The following is a 17,283-nucleotide window of genomic DNA, read 5'->3' as shown; positions in this document are numbered from 1 at the left end:
CAAAGGAGACCTTGCAGATGTCAGGACCGGGGTTCTCCAATAGTGTCTCAAGTTCATGTCAGCTACCCCTTGTCCTCCGTCTTATCCTCCCAGGTGCCATTTCGAGGGGAGCAGACTGAGAGAGATGGGATATTAAAAGCTTAAGTGTTTTAACCTAAATGTAAAGAAACTGATTAAATTATGGCAACAGAGTTTAAACTAAACTAAAAAACATTTAGAGTTTTCCCTTACTGCCCAAAGGCTGTATTTTATTTACACAGCTGAATGTATTTTGAGTAAATCTGTGACACTGCCATAAAAATATCATGTACTTTTTCATGTGAAATGCTGCCAAGAGAGAAAATTATGTCTTTTGGCCATTATGGTTTATTTGTCTAAGCTTAACACTCAGAGGGTAACTACATTTTCCTTATACCCACATTTGTGGAGGATTTCTACATACTATCAACTATATGTATGTAGAAATCCACCAAATAGTATGTAGAAATTCACCAAAAATGTGGATATAATGACTTCTTAGAATATATGAGAAACAATGCAAACACGTTTGGATTAGGGCATGGGTAAAGCTGACATTGTAGAGGAAGAATGAAGCAAATAAAATTAAACTCACAAAATTAATGTTCTGGTTAAAGATTCCCAGTGAGTAAAGGGAAACATTCTTTTTAATAGAAAATACGCTTTCCTGGGTGCTTGGGTGGCTCAGTCAGTTAAGCATCTGACTTTGGCTCAGGTCATGATCTCACAGTTTGTGAGTTTGGGCCCCGCATCGGGCTCTGAACTGACAGCTCAGAGCTTGGAGCCTGCTTCAGGATCTGTGTCTCCCTCTCTCTGTCCCTTCCCTGCTCTCACTCTGTCTCTCTCTCTCTAAAATAAACAAACATTAAAAAATTAAAAAAAAAAGAAAAAGAAAATACACTTTACTTCCTAAAGTGGTCAAAATCAGCAAAATATGATTGGAAATACATCAAAAACGTGAAGTTTGAAATCCAAGAACCATTTTATAAGTAAATTTGAAAAGTACCTGGACTAATGCTATTTGGTGTCTCTCCTGTCAACACCTGTTTGGTGTTTCTCCTCCCAGGAAATCTGAAGCTAAAATTAGCTTTCCTGCTCTGCTTCCACTGTTCCTGCTAGGGAGGAAAATGTTGTAGTTTGGTAAAGGGAATCAGCTGTTCATTGGACAATTCAGTAAATATTATTCTATGAATTGTCATTTTAAGATGCATAGTGAGACCCACTTCCTCCATAAGGTTTTCTCTAAGTCCATACACATCCAGTCATCCCACTTCCTATCCTCATTATAGTCACTGTTTATGAAAAACAATACTTCGGCAAATACCATTTTTTTGGTCCTTTTATTTCATCAGACACCCAAGAGTGTAAACTAGTCAAGAGCAAAGTTCAAGACACCAGCATAATAACATCTAACAGTTCCAAGGACAATGGCTTCAGTTTATGATTCACTTAGACTGTAGTGGAAAGCCTTAACAAAGCATGGTAAGGATAATTTTCTTTTCTTTTCTGAAACTAATTGAGGATGCTCTATAATGTTCCAGATTTTCCTTAGCTCCTTTCATGCGGTTGTGATCCCATCCAGATGTATCTGGCCCGTAAACAAAAATATAAACATTTAAACTAGTGAATAATGATGAAATGTTTAGATCCATGTTTCTACCTCACTTTTCTTCAAAGCCATCAGAAAACAAGGTGTTGGGTGGTGGAAGAATGCATCTGCGAGAGTAACCCGTCAGGCTGTGTTAAGGGGGAAAGTTCAAACCCTCTCAGGGGAGCTTATTATTTAATTTTTCCTCCTCAAAGGATCGAAATTGCAGAACGGATATTTACTTGTTTCATAACACATCTCGACATGATCAAAACATTTTGTCAGGGACAAATAGTAAGGTCCATACCTTTAACATTAGGGAATATTTTTTGAGGAAAAATTCCTGGAAAACCCAATATATTTGATAGAAGCGGCGAGAAATGGTGTCCCCGCTAGGGGGAGACGGGGGGGGGGCGGTGTACAGGTGGGCACCCAGCTGTTTATGTCACAACCAGCTGCGGGCGCGACGCGCTGGTTGCTATGGAGGCCGCTCTACCCACCCCGCCCTCTCCCCACTCCTCGGTCAGGTGTTCGCCGCCCCCTGGTGTTCGGCAACCCGCCAGGCTGGCTGCACGCAGAGCAATGCCACGGGAGGGCTGCTGGAGGGGGCGGTGGGATCCCGGTGCACCATGAGCCTCGGGCCCGGCCCCCTTTCCGGCCGATAAATGCTAAGCAAGCTTCTCGCCAGTCCCCTGCCGGCCTCGGCTGCCAAGGCAGCAGCGGCCGGACTAGAAGACCGAGGACCGCGCAGGGCCACTTCTCTACCGACCCGCGCGGGGAAAGCAGCTCCAGTCCCCGCGCGTCTCCCGGGCTCCTAAGTGAGCGGCTACGCAAGCAGAGTGGAAGGGCGGAGCGGAGCGGGGCGGGGGCGGTGTGGGCGGGGCAGGCAGCCTTGGAACTGGCTAGGTAGCGGCGGGCAGCTAGACGGCTGTGCGGGCGGGGCCAGGGGGTGGGGGTGGGGGGAAAAGGAGTCAGGAGGCGGAGAAGTGGGCGGGCGCGGAACCGCGGCCGCCTAGTGGAGCCAGGTAAGGGAGCGGCCTCGGGCGGGAGGCAGCTGCCTGGGTGCGGCCTTCGTTCTCGCGCGGAGGGGCGGCGTCCCGCGTACTCCGAGCCAGGGTGGAAGCGAAAGTGAAGCCGCTGACCGGTTTCTCCACCGTGGCCTCCAGCCAAGCACCTTGCCCCACCTTTCCGCCGGGAGGAGCAGCCCTAAAGGCCGGCCCTCGCCCGGCGCGTGCGGCCGTAGCGTCTTAGCGTTCGGCCCCGCCCGGTCCCGCCCTGCCCCGCCCCCTTCCTGGCGCGAGCCGCTTCCTGACGCGATTCCCCTCCCCCTTCGGGTTCGCGTAGGGAGTCGGGCCCCGGGCCGCCACCGCCAGCTCGGCCGCTGTCGCCGCCGCTGCCGCCATCGCCTTGATTCCCCCATCCCCCGCCATGGCCGAGGAGCTCTCTGCGGCCACGTCCTACACCGAAGATGATTTCTACTGCCCTGTCTGTCAGGAGGTGCTCAAAACGCCCGTGAGGACCGCGGCCTGTCAGCACGTGTGAGTAGACGCCTCCTCCCCCGCGGGGAGCCGGGTGGTCGTTTAGGCCCGGCATCCAGCCCCGGACCCTCGGCTGCGGCCTGGCAGGAGCGGAGCCCACTGCGACCTGGCCGAGCTCCCCTCGGCGCGGAGGGCCTGTTGCCTCCCGCCCTCCTCCCGAGCTCCGGGCCAGCTTCCTGCGCCGGTCCCGGTGCCCGAGCCCCCGGCCCCCGTGTATCCATCGCTTGCTTTCGCGCCCCCGGGGTAGTGGCCAAGCTTGTCTCCGTCGTGTCTTCAGGCCCCGGAGGCCCCCTCTCCTCCAGGCCCGGGAGGAATTGCAGGGAACGTGGAGCCTTTTTGTTTCCTAGCAACCCGAGTGAGGGCTGGGGTGTCGAGTGTCAAAACCGGCCGAAGGTGCCCGCACCGGCGCGCTCGCCTTCCTCGCCCCACTACCCCCCACTCTATGACCTGCCTTGCTTTAAAGTTTCTCCTTCTTTCGGAACCTTGGTCCATTCTTTCCAGATCCAAGAACGCTTATCTAACTTAACCTTTCAACCCTGCTTCACAGACCACTCTTGAAAATGTTCCCTCTCCTTTAAAATACAGTACATGTTAGAATGATCTAGAACGGGGTTTCTTCTCTCACGTTAGAACTGACAGGATTTCCGGGTATTGAAGTGATAGTTTCCTTTTGTTTTACCCTTCTGCTTATTACTTGGTTACTGTGAAGGTGGAGATAGGAAAGGAAGATTGCTGTTTCGTGGAATGAACTGAAGATAAGGCAGTAACTCCAGGAGTGAGGGAGAACACAAAGGGATTAGATGAGGTGGCATGGTGCTGTTCGATTTGGCATACTTACAGGAAGAACTTCGATCATCCTACAGATAATTTTGGTAGAGTGTCAGTAAGAGTTGGAAGAAGCCCTTCTTGTAAAGATATGTAGCACATCTGACAAACCTGGCTGCTGATCAGAGTCCTTGAGGAACTTTGTAAGTAAACATACCAATACCTAGGCTCCATTCCAAATTTGCAAAAGAATTTCTGGCAGGTGAAGCTTGGAAATCTTTATTTGAAGAAAGACACTCAGATTTGAAAGTTCTGTGTGCTTGCAAATAGCTGAAAAGAATGGGACACATTTATTTATAAATATATTTCTTTTTCCTTCAACCTTTTTTTTTTTAAATTTTGAGAGACAGGTTTTGTAATTTCATAAAGAATGGAATGAATTTTGGGTTCTTAATCAGAGATTTTATTACAGTTATTTGATACCCATTTTTCTCACCCTGATCCTCAACCTTGACTGCACTGTCTACCTTACTCCTATTATGCGGTCATTGTGTGAGCCAGGAGTACGTGACTTTATAGGAGTTGTGCCAGTTAAGTTTTGTTGTTATGGGACATGAATGACCATCTGAAATTGCTTTATTTGGTGCAACAAATGCAGATTGTTGGAGAAATATTTTGAGATGTTATATTAAGGGCACAATGTATGCTTTATTGCCTTTAATCTGTCAGTGCTCATTATTATAATTTGATGCCTTTCCTGTGCTTGTGCTGGCAGTGGGTGGACAAAAGGGAAGGTAGGAGGTCAAAGAGGAAGTGTTTCTGGACAGAATCCTTACCCTTTGGGTCATTGACCTCATAGAACTCATTGTAATCTGCAGCTCTCCTCAAAATTCCAAGCAGTTTGCTCTAGTTTGCTTCCCTTGTGGGACATTTAAAAAAAATATTTTTTAATGTTTATTTAGTTTTGACAGAGACAGAGACGGAGCATGAGTGGGGGGGGGGGGGGCAGAGAGAGAGGGAGACACAGAATCTGACACAGGCTCCAGGCTCTGAGCTGTCAGCACAGAGCCCCACGCGGGGCTCGAACTCAGGAACCGTGAGATCATGACCTGAGCTGAAGTCGGACGCCCAACGGATTGAGACACCCAGGCGCCCCTCCTTGTGGGACATTTTAAATCAGACTAATTTGGCTTGACATCTAGGGTATGGAAAAGAGAGCGGAGATGGTTGTTGAGGATCTTTTTCTAATCATCTCATTGAACTTGGAGATGACTAAATGTTACATTTACTAGACTAAATGTAAAAATGAAATGTAGGGTAGATTTTATTGGTAAGAAGAATGAACATTTACTGCTTTATCACCCCATCTCCTCCCTCCCCGCCCACAGACACACATGCTCTAAGGTTCTGCCTGAACAATGAATTAGTATATGTGCTGCCGAAGCGAGCACATGCCTGAACAATGAATTAAAGTAGGTGGTGGTGGGGGGGGGGGAGTTTTATTTGGAAAGGATGGTAATGGTGGAACAGGGCCTTGATTGACTAGGAGTTTGGTGGGGAAATGCAATTGTTTTAAATAATCTAGTTTACCATGTCATTTGCTCTTTCCTTTTCACAAAAGGCAAACCTATGCCTTTAAAAGTGCTTATTATATTTAGCTACAAAATCAGTTTTTGATTCATTGATAGTAAGAAATAAGTGATAAGAATTTTGGATCGCTGTGGATCTGTTAGAAAGTAAAAAATTGTCACTGCCATTTCAATGACAGCAAAGGATTTGCACACTGCCTATTCTAATCAAAGGAGCAGGTTCATTATCATTAGAATAATTGCACCAAAATATAAATTCCTGTATAATCCTCTTTAGTTCCTTCAAACAGGAGATGTTGAATGTTTTCTGTATGTCAGATAGAAAGAATACAAAGTGCTCTTTTCCTGGGGACTGTTAATAGACTAGTGGAGAAGACCTAAGCATGAATATGATCTGGAAGCAATTTAAGAGGAAAATTTTATGTGAGCATTGAGAGCAGGTGTCAAAATCAGCCTATGACTAAATGGGAGATTTCCTCGATGATGCAGTATTTTAGGTCAGAATTGATTATTCAGGGCTTATTGGGGAATACCCTGATTAGGTTTATGGTATATTCAGAGGCAAGGAGGAGTTCTAGAGAATGACTATTTCCAGACTACAAATTTTGGCTGGAGCCAAAGGATGAGTGTAGTAGAGATAGAGTTTAGAGGTATTGGCAGGAACTTTTTGTATAAGCCAATTTGAACTTTTTCCTGAAAGCCAAAGAGATCTGTTCAATAATTTTTGGCAGAGGAACAGCATGATCACATTTCACATGATTACTTTAGTAGCAGGATCCAGCTTTGGTGTGGTGGTGAGACTAGTGAAGAGGTCAATCACTGATGTGTCAGAGAAAAAAAATGGTTAGAACCTGAACCAAGGTAATGATAGTAGGAGTGGACAGAAGAGATTGCTGACATTTTAAGGAAACCCATGTAAGATTTCATGATGTCCCATAGTTAAGTGTATGTATGTGAATGTGGAATACATGGAACTAAAGCTATGAGTATGGATGGTAGCCACTGAGGGAGGTCTGTAAGTTGGAAGATAGCAGAGGACCTAGATACGACAAAGTGCTAGAGAATATGTATTTACATCTGGAGTAGAGAAAAGTGCAGCTTGAGAAGGAATGGACAGGATAGGAAGAAAACCAGGATAGAGTGTGACATGGAAACTGAGAAGAAATACAAGGAGACAGTAGTCAGCAGTGTTAGTTGCCTTAGAGTGGTCAGATGTAATATTTTAAAAAGCAAGTAAACTTAAATTAAGAATATTAAAGTTGAGCAGGTATTCAAAGTAAGGTTTAAGAAGAAGGTACCGTGCTCGCTTCGGCTGCACATATACTAAAATTAAGAAGGCACAGACTGGCATAGTAGTAAGGTATTTCTTTTGGTGTTTTCATTTGTAATCTTCAAAGGCTCTTTGAACCAAACCTCTCTTCTTTCCTGTTTTGAATGGTCAAGGGAATAATGTTTGTGCATGGTTAGAAAGTAAGCTTCATTGTGGTGAAAATTACATATAATACGTTGATGCCTTGCCATACTCTTGAAGTTGGAAATCTAATGTTTGTTTTTGTGCATCTTTGTAAGGAGGCATCTCTAAAACTGAGATAAGGGGAGCTTAGATGGCTCAGTTGGTTAAGCATTTGACTTTGGCTCAGGTCATGATCTTGCAGTTTGTGGGTTCGAGCCATGCATCAGAGAGGCTCTCTCTTAAAATAAATAAACTTCTAAAAAATGATAATATAGGGGCACCTGGTGGTTTAGTGGGTTAAGTGTCTGACTCTTGATTTTGGCTCAGGTCACTGTCTCATGGTTCGTGGGCTCCAGTCCACGCTGGGCTCTGTGCTGACAGTGAGGAGCCTGCTTGGGATTCTCTCTCCCACTCCCTGCCGCTCCCCTGCTCTCTTTCCCTCAAAATAAATAAACTTTTAAAAAATGAGTTAATGTAAATCAGCTTTTACTTCTCATTAAGCACATACTTGTATGATTCCTTATTGACCTGCTTTGTATTGTCCAGTTCCTGAATTTTTAGTTTATATTTCTCATAATTTTAACAACTTTATTTTGTTTGAGCAGTCATACTCTAAATATATACTTTAAACTTTTCTTCTTTCCTACAGACTTATTATAATTCTGAAAGGTAGACTTGTATAGGTTTTTGCTGACTTAATGAATGCTGCTGTAAACCATCTTTTTTCTTTATTTTTTTAAAGATTTTATTTTTAGGTAATCTCTCTACCCAGCATGGGGCTTGAATTTACAACCCCCAAGATCAATAGTCACATGCTCTACCAACTGTATTTATAAAATGACATAATTAGAAAACAACTATGCTATTTAATTATGTAATAGAAGGTTGACTTAATTTAAAGTCCTGAAGACTAACTTAAAATGTCTGATGTTTTTTTTTAGTTTAAGTTGTTATGGGGAATGATTTTGACTATAGACTAGGAAGATACAGGGTACTAGATTTTTAAATAAGATGTGGTGTATATATGCATAAATACTAGAATGTGTGTGTATATGTATGTATATATATATATATGTATATAAAAAGTACACACACATACATGGAATACTACTCAGCCATAAAAAAGGATGAGATCTTGCCATTTGCTACAACATGGATGGATCTAGAGGGTATTATGCTAAGTGAAATAAGTCAGAGAAAGACAAATACCATATGATTTTACTTAACATGTACAATCTAAAAAATGAAACAAATGAACAAATAAATGATGAACAAATACAAAACACTCATAAATACAGAGAATAAACTCCTTGTTGCCAGAGGGGAAGGGTTAGGGGATGGGCTAAAAAGCGAAGAGGGATTTAAGAGGAATAAACTTCCAGTTACAATATAAGTCATGAGGATGAAAAGTACAGTATAGGGAAGTCAATAATATTGTAATAACATCCAATGGTGACTGATGGTGACTCTTCTTACTGAGGTAGGCATTGACTAATGTATAGAATTGTCCAGTCATGATATTGTACACCTTAAATTAATATAGCATTGTACGTCAGCTATATTTCAGTAGTAAAAATAAAAAATCCATTCTCGAGAATACCGAAAACTTACTTTGACAATTGCAGCTTTATTTCTTTTGAAAATTAAAATAGTTTTATTTTTCTGTTTATAAAAGTGACATAATTTATAGTGCAAAAAGATACAAGGAATGAAGTGAAACTCACAGTGCCAGCACCCTGATTGTAGTTGAGAACAGTATGCTGTATCTGTTCCAAAGGGTGGCTGGCTAACTGATGGCTTTAACTGATTTATGTATCTTTATCTTTCTATCATCTATCTATTAGTATTTGATTGACTAAATGGGATTTAGTGATTTAGTAATTTAGATTTGCATCTTTTTCCCTCCCCCTTCTACTTTGTTTTGAAACCAGTTCTATTTAGCAAATTCAAATAGTCCAGCCAAAGGGAGATGAGGAATAAGCAAACAAGTTCTATTAACTTATTTAGTTAGTTTGTTTATTTATTTATTTTGAGAGAGAGAGAGAGAGAGAGAGAGAGAGAGAGAGGAAAGAACAGATAGAGAGTCCCAAGCAGGCTCCTCACTGTCAATGCTGAGCTGGACGCGGGGCTGGAACTCACGAACCCCAAGATCGTGACCTGAGCTGAAGTTAGACGCTTAACTGACTGAGCCACCCGGGTGCCCCAAGAATAAGGAAGTTTTGTATCTGAGGAAGCTTGTTGCTCGGTGGTACAGAAGAAGGAACAGTAGAATTGGATATAAAAGACTTGAATAACTTTGTACTTATAACATTTTTGGAATCAGCTGATTTGACTAATGTCCTCACTGTAAGCTCTCTTTTAAAGGCAGCTACCTAAGTCTCCTTTTACTTACTGAAGCCTACTATACACATTCAGTATTGAGTAAAGGAACGAATGGGCTCCAGGCTCTGAGCTGTCAGCACAGATCCCAATATGGGGCTTGAACTCACAAACGGTCCTATCAGACCTGAGCCAAAGTCAGACGCCCAATGGATTGAGCCACCCAGGCACCCCTAATTCACAATTCTAAAGGTACGAAAGGAAATATGTCTTCCCAAATCACTATTACCTTATACATTCTTTCAGAGATACGTATATAAACAAGGTTACAAATATTATTTTTTGTTGTTCACAGAGCATTCTATATGCAATCTTTTGTGTCGTACTATTTTCATGTTACTATTTTGAGGATCTTTCTTTTCTCTTTTCTCTTCTCTTCTTTCTCTTCTCTCTTCTCTTCTCTTCTCTTCTCTTCTCTTCTCTTCTGAGAGAGAGAGAGAGAGAGAGAGAGAGCGCACATGAGCAGGGAGGAAGGGCACAGAGGATCCTAAGTAGGCTCTGCCCTGATAGCAGCAAGCCCCGTGCAGGGCTCGAACTCACAAACCATAAGATTGTGACCTGTGCTAAAGTCGGACTGAGCCACCCAGGCACCCCTGGAGATCATTTTATATCAGTACATGTGTACATATTATGGTTGTAGAGTTTTCTTCATTTATTCAACCAACATGAAGTATCCATTATGTGCTAGTAGTATTATAGATACTAGGTCTGTAATATTCAACAAACCAGATAAAAATCCCTGACCTCATGGAACATATTTAGTGTTCTAGTATTCCATTGTTTGATGTATCCTTATTTAACCAATTTCATATTGATGAACATTTAGGTTGTTTCTAATCTTTTACTGTTTTAAATAATGCTGCAGTGATTAAATTTGTATAAATGCCATTTCACATGTGAAAGTTTTTTCTGTAAGATCAATTCTCACAAATGAAATTGCTGGGTCAAAGTGTAAATACAAGGGAATTTGTCAGCTCAGTCACTCACGGAAGATGGCCACTCTAGAGTCTTTTGCATAGCAAATGTTTTATAATTTTTATGAAGTCCACTATATCATTTTTTTCTATTTAGAATGTGCTTTTAACATCAAATCTGTGTAGCTCTGTATTGTGAATATTTTCTCCTCTTTTTTTCCCTAAGAGTTTTGTAGTTTACTATTTTACATTTACTTCTGTATATTAGTTTCCTAGGGCTGCTGTAACACATTCCACAACCTTGGTGGCTTATAATAACATTTATTTTCACGTAGTTTTGGAGGCTAGAAGTCTGACACCAATTTCTGTGGACCACAATCAAGGTGCTGGCTAAGGCCTGAGGCCCTTCAGAGACACTGCTCCAGTCTCTGCTCATCTGAACTCTGTATGTATGTCTGTGCCAGATCTCTCTTTGCCTCTCTTACAGAGATGCTTGTAATGGCATTTAGGACCCACCTGGATAAGCCCAGCTAATTTCCCCATCCCCAAATCCTTAACTTTAATCAGGTCTGTTGTAATATAAGGTAATATTCACTTGTTCTGGGCATTAGAAAGTGAATATATCTTTAAAAGTTTCTTTTTTCTTAATGTTTTATTTATTTTTAAGAGAGAAACAGAGAGAGAGACAGATTGTGAGTGGGTGAGGGGCAGAGAAGGAAACACAGAATCCGAAGCAGGCTCCAGGCCTGTCAGCACAGAGCCTCTGAGCTATCAGCACAGAGCCTAACACGGGGCCAAACCCACGAGCTGTGAGATCATGACCTGAGCCGAAGTTGGACGTTTAGCCGACTGAGCCACCCAGGCACCCCTAAAGTGAATATATCTTTATATGGCAATTTCCCAGTTTACAATCCAGGATCTGTTTTAATTTTTGTATAAGGTGGCAGACTTAGATTGGGGTTCATTTCTGTGCCTATGGATGTCCAGTTGCTCTAACATCATTCACTTGTTGCACCTTTGTTAAAACACTTTTGCTTTTTTTTTTTTTTTTTTTTAATTTTAAATAAACTCTATGCCACCCACACACACATGGGCCTTGTACTCACAACCCCGAGATCAAGAGACACATGCTCTGCCTACTGAGCCAGCCAGGAGCCCCAGTCATTTTTGCTTTTTAAGATCTATTTTTGCCAGTCTTTAAGAAGTTTCAGTATTTATTTAATAAAACTCTGTTTTGCTTTTATTACTTTATAATGTGCATTTCTACTAAAAATCTTTATTTATGTCTATATTTTGAATAAAGTTCTAAGTTAATTTGAAACCTGATTACTTTGTTTAGTTTTTTATATGAATATTTTTCACTGTTTTTGACACTATCAGTAATCTTTAGTAATGTTCTTACTATTTGGAGAGTTTATATTGTACAGTTGTTATGTGTTGTAATTTTGGAGGTTAATCGAAGATTTTCTAACCAAACATTTTGTCATCCAAAGTGATTTTTATTTCTTGCTTTTCTGTATTTTATGCCTTTAAATCTTGTATCTGTAGCCATGTCCATATTTTTGAAAGTAGTAATTACTGTATTTGTTTCTACTTTTTAGTAAAACTTCATTCAGCATTGAAACATGTTTTATACTTTATAAAAATAGAATCATGCAGTTGTACTCTCTTGCATCTGGCTTCTTGAGCTGAACATTATGTTCATCCATATTCATTCTTATTACAGTATCCTATAGTTTTAATTTTGTGAATGTGCTATAATTTGTTTATTCATTCTTCTGTTGATGGACATTTGTGTAATTTTCAGCTTTTGGTTATTACCAGTAGTGTGGCTATGAACTTTCTAGGAAATTTTTTCAGATCGTATTTGAAGTTCTGTTGGGGATAAACTTTGGAATGGAATTACTAGTGGGTACCGTCAGTTTTCCAAATGGTTGTATTCTATCAGTTTACACTCTTACAGATTGAATGGGAGTTTAGGTTGGCTCACATCTTCCCCAACACTTGGTATCTTTCATCTTCTCCTAAAATTTTAGTTATTCTGTTATGTATATAATGTTATCACATTTTTATTATTTTAGTTATTTAGTTAATAAGTGGGCTTTGAAATTTTACTTTATTTTATCCCCTCCCTCTAAATATAGCATTTTTGCATCTTGGTTAAGATCTTGTAATGTTCTGTGTTTATATTTTATTTATAATTGTTAAATTAGCATATTGACTAATTTACCTTTAATTGTTAACTGTTCTACTTGATTTCTTTCACTCAAGCATCATCATTCAATGATGATACATGATTATCTCTTGTAATGAATTTTGCTGGTATGAACTTTGACAGTTTTCAATTCTTTATTTAGAAAGTTAGCTTAATAGTTTGGTGACAGTTTTGCTTTCATCTTTTTATTATTTCTCTTTGGTAGCTTATTAGACTTGGCTTCTCTAATATTACTTATCAGTCTCTTCTTTTTCTCTCTTTTTCTCTGAACACTCCTTTAAATGTTTATATTTCTCTAGATTGTTTCTTTAGTGCTCTTTTGCACTTTATCTGCTCTCCATATTTTTCTCCCTAATTTCCAGATCCTTATTTCCAGGTCTTTACTGGATATCATGCATTGAGATTTTTGTAGGCACTTTGTACCTTTCCTCTGTCAAACCAACTCTTACAATATTTTTTAACTTGGTTAATATAGTCACCTTTTACTCAAGTCTTCTGGTTATAAATACTTATTTTTCTCATTCTCCCACAAGTTATTCTCAAAAAATTCTGTTGATTTTATTTGTTAACATAGGAAGCTCCCTGATAACTGTGTCTCTAAAATAGAAATCCCATTTCTCCTATTCCTACCTTAGTGCAGACCTTATCATGGTCTAGACTATGGCTCCAGTTAGTCTTGTTTTTTTGTTTTGTTTTGTTTTTTGCTTTTTAGTCTTGCTTTTTTGGTTTGTTTTTGATTCATCCTCCCTTCTTTTTTTTCTCTTTTATGGTCCCTTTGATTAAAGAGTGCAAACACTGAAACAAAGAATTTAAGTTAAAAGTTTATTAAAAATTTACAAAATATATAGACCATTAAATTTTAGTTTTTAAACAATTGAACTTACAAGTGATGGTTTTGTAACTTTGTAGTTTTTATGCTTTCTGAAACTACTAAAGCTTGAGACAGCACTCAGGCTTTGGGGATGCCCTTTCTTTAAAAATGATTTTGATAAGTATTGACAAATTGTTACCCAGAAATGTAGAGCACTCATTTCCTTTTATCTTCTAACACTGGTTATTATTTCTAAAACTAGTTTTTAGTTTGACGGCTGAAAGATGGTATCTTGGTCGTGTTTACTTTGCATTTTTTGACTCCAGGTTATAATGAATATTTTTAATAATTTATGGTCTTAATTGGTAATCATATCAAATGCTATGTTAGTGACATTAACTACTATTTATGGAGTACTTTCATAACTGTCAAAAATACTGTGATAAGCATTTTATTGTATTATCTATTTTAATCCTCTGAATAACTGTATCAACTGTAGATACTTTTCATTTTGTGGGTGAGGGAACAGATCGTGGGGGAGAAAAGTGACTTGTTCAATGCTGCATAGTTAGGAAACTTATTTCCTATGATCTGTTACACTAGTCGCTCTCAACTTTAGTTAGATGAGGAAGATTGAATATTTGTACTTATAGGGGATTGGATTAAATGTATATGGACTTTGGACCCCATATATGATGGCTATGATTTATCTAGTTTTTTTAAAAGCAAAATGATCAAGTAGGGTATTTTGCTAGGTTAGGAGAGGAGAAATAAAAATTTTAGTGAGTTTGGTTCTAATTAGAATGTTGAGATGGTTAGAGCAGGATGGGTCCTTAAATATTTCTCAAACTAAGTTTCATTGCTCACTACTGTGGGAAGTTTTCCTATTTCCTGACAACACAAGTTTGGGTAATGTTTTCCCAAGCAGAGAAACTTTAACTTTGTTTATCCTAGAATTTCCCAAATTTGTGCACTGTTTTCTGGTAGACCTATTCATATTCATGTCTTATGGAATATCTTGAAATACATCAACTTGAGATAAAAGTTGATGTAGTCTATTCTTTCATTTCATTAGGGGAGGAAATGGAATCCATTGTGGCCAAACATGTTGCTTGAGATCACACTGCTAGTAAATCACACAGTTAGGATAAGCCAGTCATTCCTTTGTACCATGCTTCCTTTAATAATTAATATAATGTTAATACTTATTTTTCATATATTATGTTAAAAAGTTTAAAGCATAATCGAGTGTAGTTTCTTTTATATTTCCATCTAGTTCAGTTGTTAGCCTTATACTCTGAGAAATACATGTACAGTTTTTAAAATTCTGCAGTTTATGTACATATGAATAACCTAACTCATTTAGCATGAATATATATCCATAACCACTTGCTTGTGTTTAATCATAGAAATGGAAAGAGTCTTTTTTCTGTAGTTAACATGTCACAAATGTTTGGTTTAGTTTCTGTAGAAAATGTTTCCTGACTGCAATGAGAGAAAGCGGAATACATTGTCCCCTCTGTCGTGGAAATGTGACTAGAAGAGAGAGAGCATGTCCTGAACGGGCCTTAGACCTTGAAAATATCATGAGGAAGTTTTCTGGTAGCTGCAGATGCTGTGCAAAACAGGTAGAGTAACTGTGACATAGCTCTTTGAAAATGAAGGTTCTACTCTACTTTGAAAATGAAATTCCTGTTTGAGTTTTCTTGGTAGGTGCTGGTTTGAAGAGAAAGAAGTTACTTAAATTAGGTAGAAAGGTGAAAAAACCACCTGATTATAGATTTTACTAGATTATAAATGTATTGAGAACAGAGACTGAGAGATACAATCTGTGAATTTGTCATAATTTTTAGCATGTCATCTTTCTCAAAGTAATTGCTTAATGATTATCTACTAAGTAAACTAAATGAACAAACTGGCATTTAACTCATTTAAACCCCATTCTGGTACAAATTGTGATGGTAGCATCGTTATTACAATTTTGTACATAGAAATGGGCCAAATAGAGGAAGCCTCTGGTTGCCCACTTTACTTGTGTATTTATGTGTGTAAGAAATTACAAAATATTTTGCAAAGACTAATTAATTTTTAAGGAACAGGTGAGAACATCAGGTGTTGGCAAATAACTGGCATTAATTCCCCAGTCTGGATTTTATTCTATCACTTGGAGAGGGAGTGAAATAGGGGTGGTTAGGCTTTGAGTATATCCATGTGTCTATGGATTTATTGCAGCCACTTTTTCAAACAGCTAATAAAGTCAGTGAGCAAAACCAGTTGCTATTTCATGCATTCACACAAGTCAGATCTGCTTTTCCATCTCTTTGAGGGAGGTGTTAACTGACAGGGCAATGAAGCGAAGCTGGAAAATACACTTGAGAGATTCTGGCTCTACTCCTCAGTGAGAAACTGAAAAATGTTCCAAGTGTTAACCTGGGAACCTAATTTTTTTTTAAAGCACTTTCTAACTCTGCCAAGTTGCAGTGAAGAATAAAGATATGCCCAATACTTTCAGGCAGTGTATTACTGCTTTTAATGTATTTTTTTTGTCTATTATTAGTAGTAGAGCTTCAAATGTAAATTTATTTGCTAACATTTTTTGCAGTAAGTTCACATCTGCATCTAACAAACTTATTACTTATTTTCAGCTTCTACTTAAGAATTAAATCATTTACTAAAAAAATCTTGTTTAAATGGAATACTAAGTTGGTAATGTTATATTTTGGTTTTTGGCTATTGATAATATCTCAAATTTATGACTTCTATTTAAAATTAAAAGTCACATTACATTTTGATCAATAATTTACAGATTAAATTCTATCGCATGAGACATCATTACAAATCTTGTAAGAAGTATCAAGATGAATATGGTGTTTCCTCTATCATTCCAAACTTTCAGATCTCTCAAGATTCAGTAGGGAACAGGTAAGCAATATTTATTCTTAAAAAGAGAATTTTTATAGTTAAAATGGGATTGTTTGGGGTAACTGTGTGATAAGGTGTTTTTTGTTTTGAGGGGGGGGTGTGTGTTTAAATTCCCAAGTAACAGAAATATATTTGTCTTCAAGCTTGTTTAACTTCTCTAAGCTTGCATCGGGGAGAGTGACTTCATGTCTAAGATTGCATCGGGGAGAGTGACTTCATGGTATACTTAAGCTTATGTTATTCAAAAATAATTCTTAAAAAAAAAATCTACATTTCTTTGAATAAAAAACAAACATGAGGGTTGAAGGCTGTTTTCTTTTGCAATTGAAATTACTTGAAAACTAAAAATCCCTTTCAACTAAAATCTTTTTTATTTGCTATTGAGCAATAGAGTTGTTTGAAATTTTAATTTTCATAGTAAAATGTCATATAAAAGTGAAACTTGGTACTATTAAATTCTTAGCCCTATTTTAGTTCCCCTCTTTTTTTAAAGTAGATTTTGTTTTTATGTTTTATTGTCTCTGATGTGTGTATATTAAACATTTTTATGAAATGTATTTTACACAGAATAATGGCTGAAATGTACATGTGTGATTTTAATAGCATTAAAACAAATATCCAGTTACTCCTAACACAAATTAAAAAATAGAACATTCTTTAGGGTCTTAGAATCTTCTTGGGACCCCATGTCCTTTTGAACTGCATATTCCCCGACGTAACCAGTCTCCTCTTTTTTAGGTTATTTATTCCCTTGCTTTTCTTTATAATATTATCACGTATGCATATCCTTGTGTAAGGAAAGGCAGTATTGGCAGTAGTCTAGAAAGGCTCCCAGGAGACAATGTGTTAAGCAGTCTCTCTCAAGATTTTATTTGAGTAGCATTTCATTTCATGTGTTGCTAATTTTCAGTGATTAACTACTCTTAAGCACTCATACTGTATGTAGCCTTCTCTACTCCTTATTTGAAACTGTTCTAGTGTTTAGTAATTTTCTGATTGCCTAGTCGACAATTTTTTTAATTTTTTTTTTAAGTTTACTTATTTATTTTGAGAGAGAGCAAGCGGAGGAGGGGCAGAGAAAGAGGGTGAGA

General features: G+C 38.8%; 1 protein-coding gene across 6 annotated transcripts in view; it reads left to right on the top strand.

Annotated features, from left to right (window-relative positions):
* Positions 1-2,392: 2,392 nt before the first annotated feature.
* The window catches only part of RNF138 (ring finger protein 138), a 29,979-nt gene continuing 15,088 nt past the window's right edge, over positions 2,393-17,283 (top strand). For 2 of the 6 annotated variants that reach the window (XM_049619541.1, XM_049619539.1), the window contains exons 1-4: positions 2,393-2,424; positions 2,951-3,144; positions 14,733-14,898; positions 16,077-16,192. In XM_049619541.1, coding sequence (XP_049475498.1) covers positions 3,035-3,144; positions 14,733-14,898; positions 16,077-16,192 — 392 coding nt within the window. In that variant the 5' untranslated portion in view covers positions 2,393-2,424; positions 2,951-3,034. Of the gene's footprint in view, positions 2,425-2,547; positions 2,632-2,950; positions 3,145-3,408; positions 4,113-10,579; positions 10,690-14,732; positions 14,899-16,076; positions 16,193-17,283 lie in introns of those variants that run through there. The other 4 variants (XM_049619540.1, XM_049619542.1, XM_049619543.1 and 1 more) reach the window with 4 other exon arrangements.

This window comes from Panthera uncia, assembly GCF_023721935.1.
Source record: "Panthera uncia isolate 11264 chromosome D3 unlocalized genomic scaffold, Puncia_PCG_1.0 HiC_scaffold_8, whole genome shotgun sequence".
Taxonomy (NCBI): domain Eukaryota; kingdom Metazoa; phylum Chordata; class Mammalia; order Carnivora; family Felidae; genus Panthera; species Panthera uncia.
Note: the sequence above shows the minus strand (reverse complement) of the source record. Positions and strands in the feature narration are given on the sequence as shown.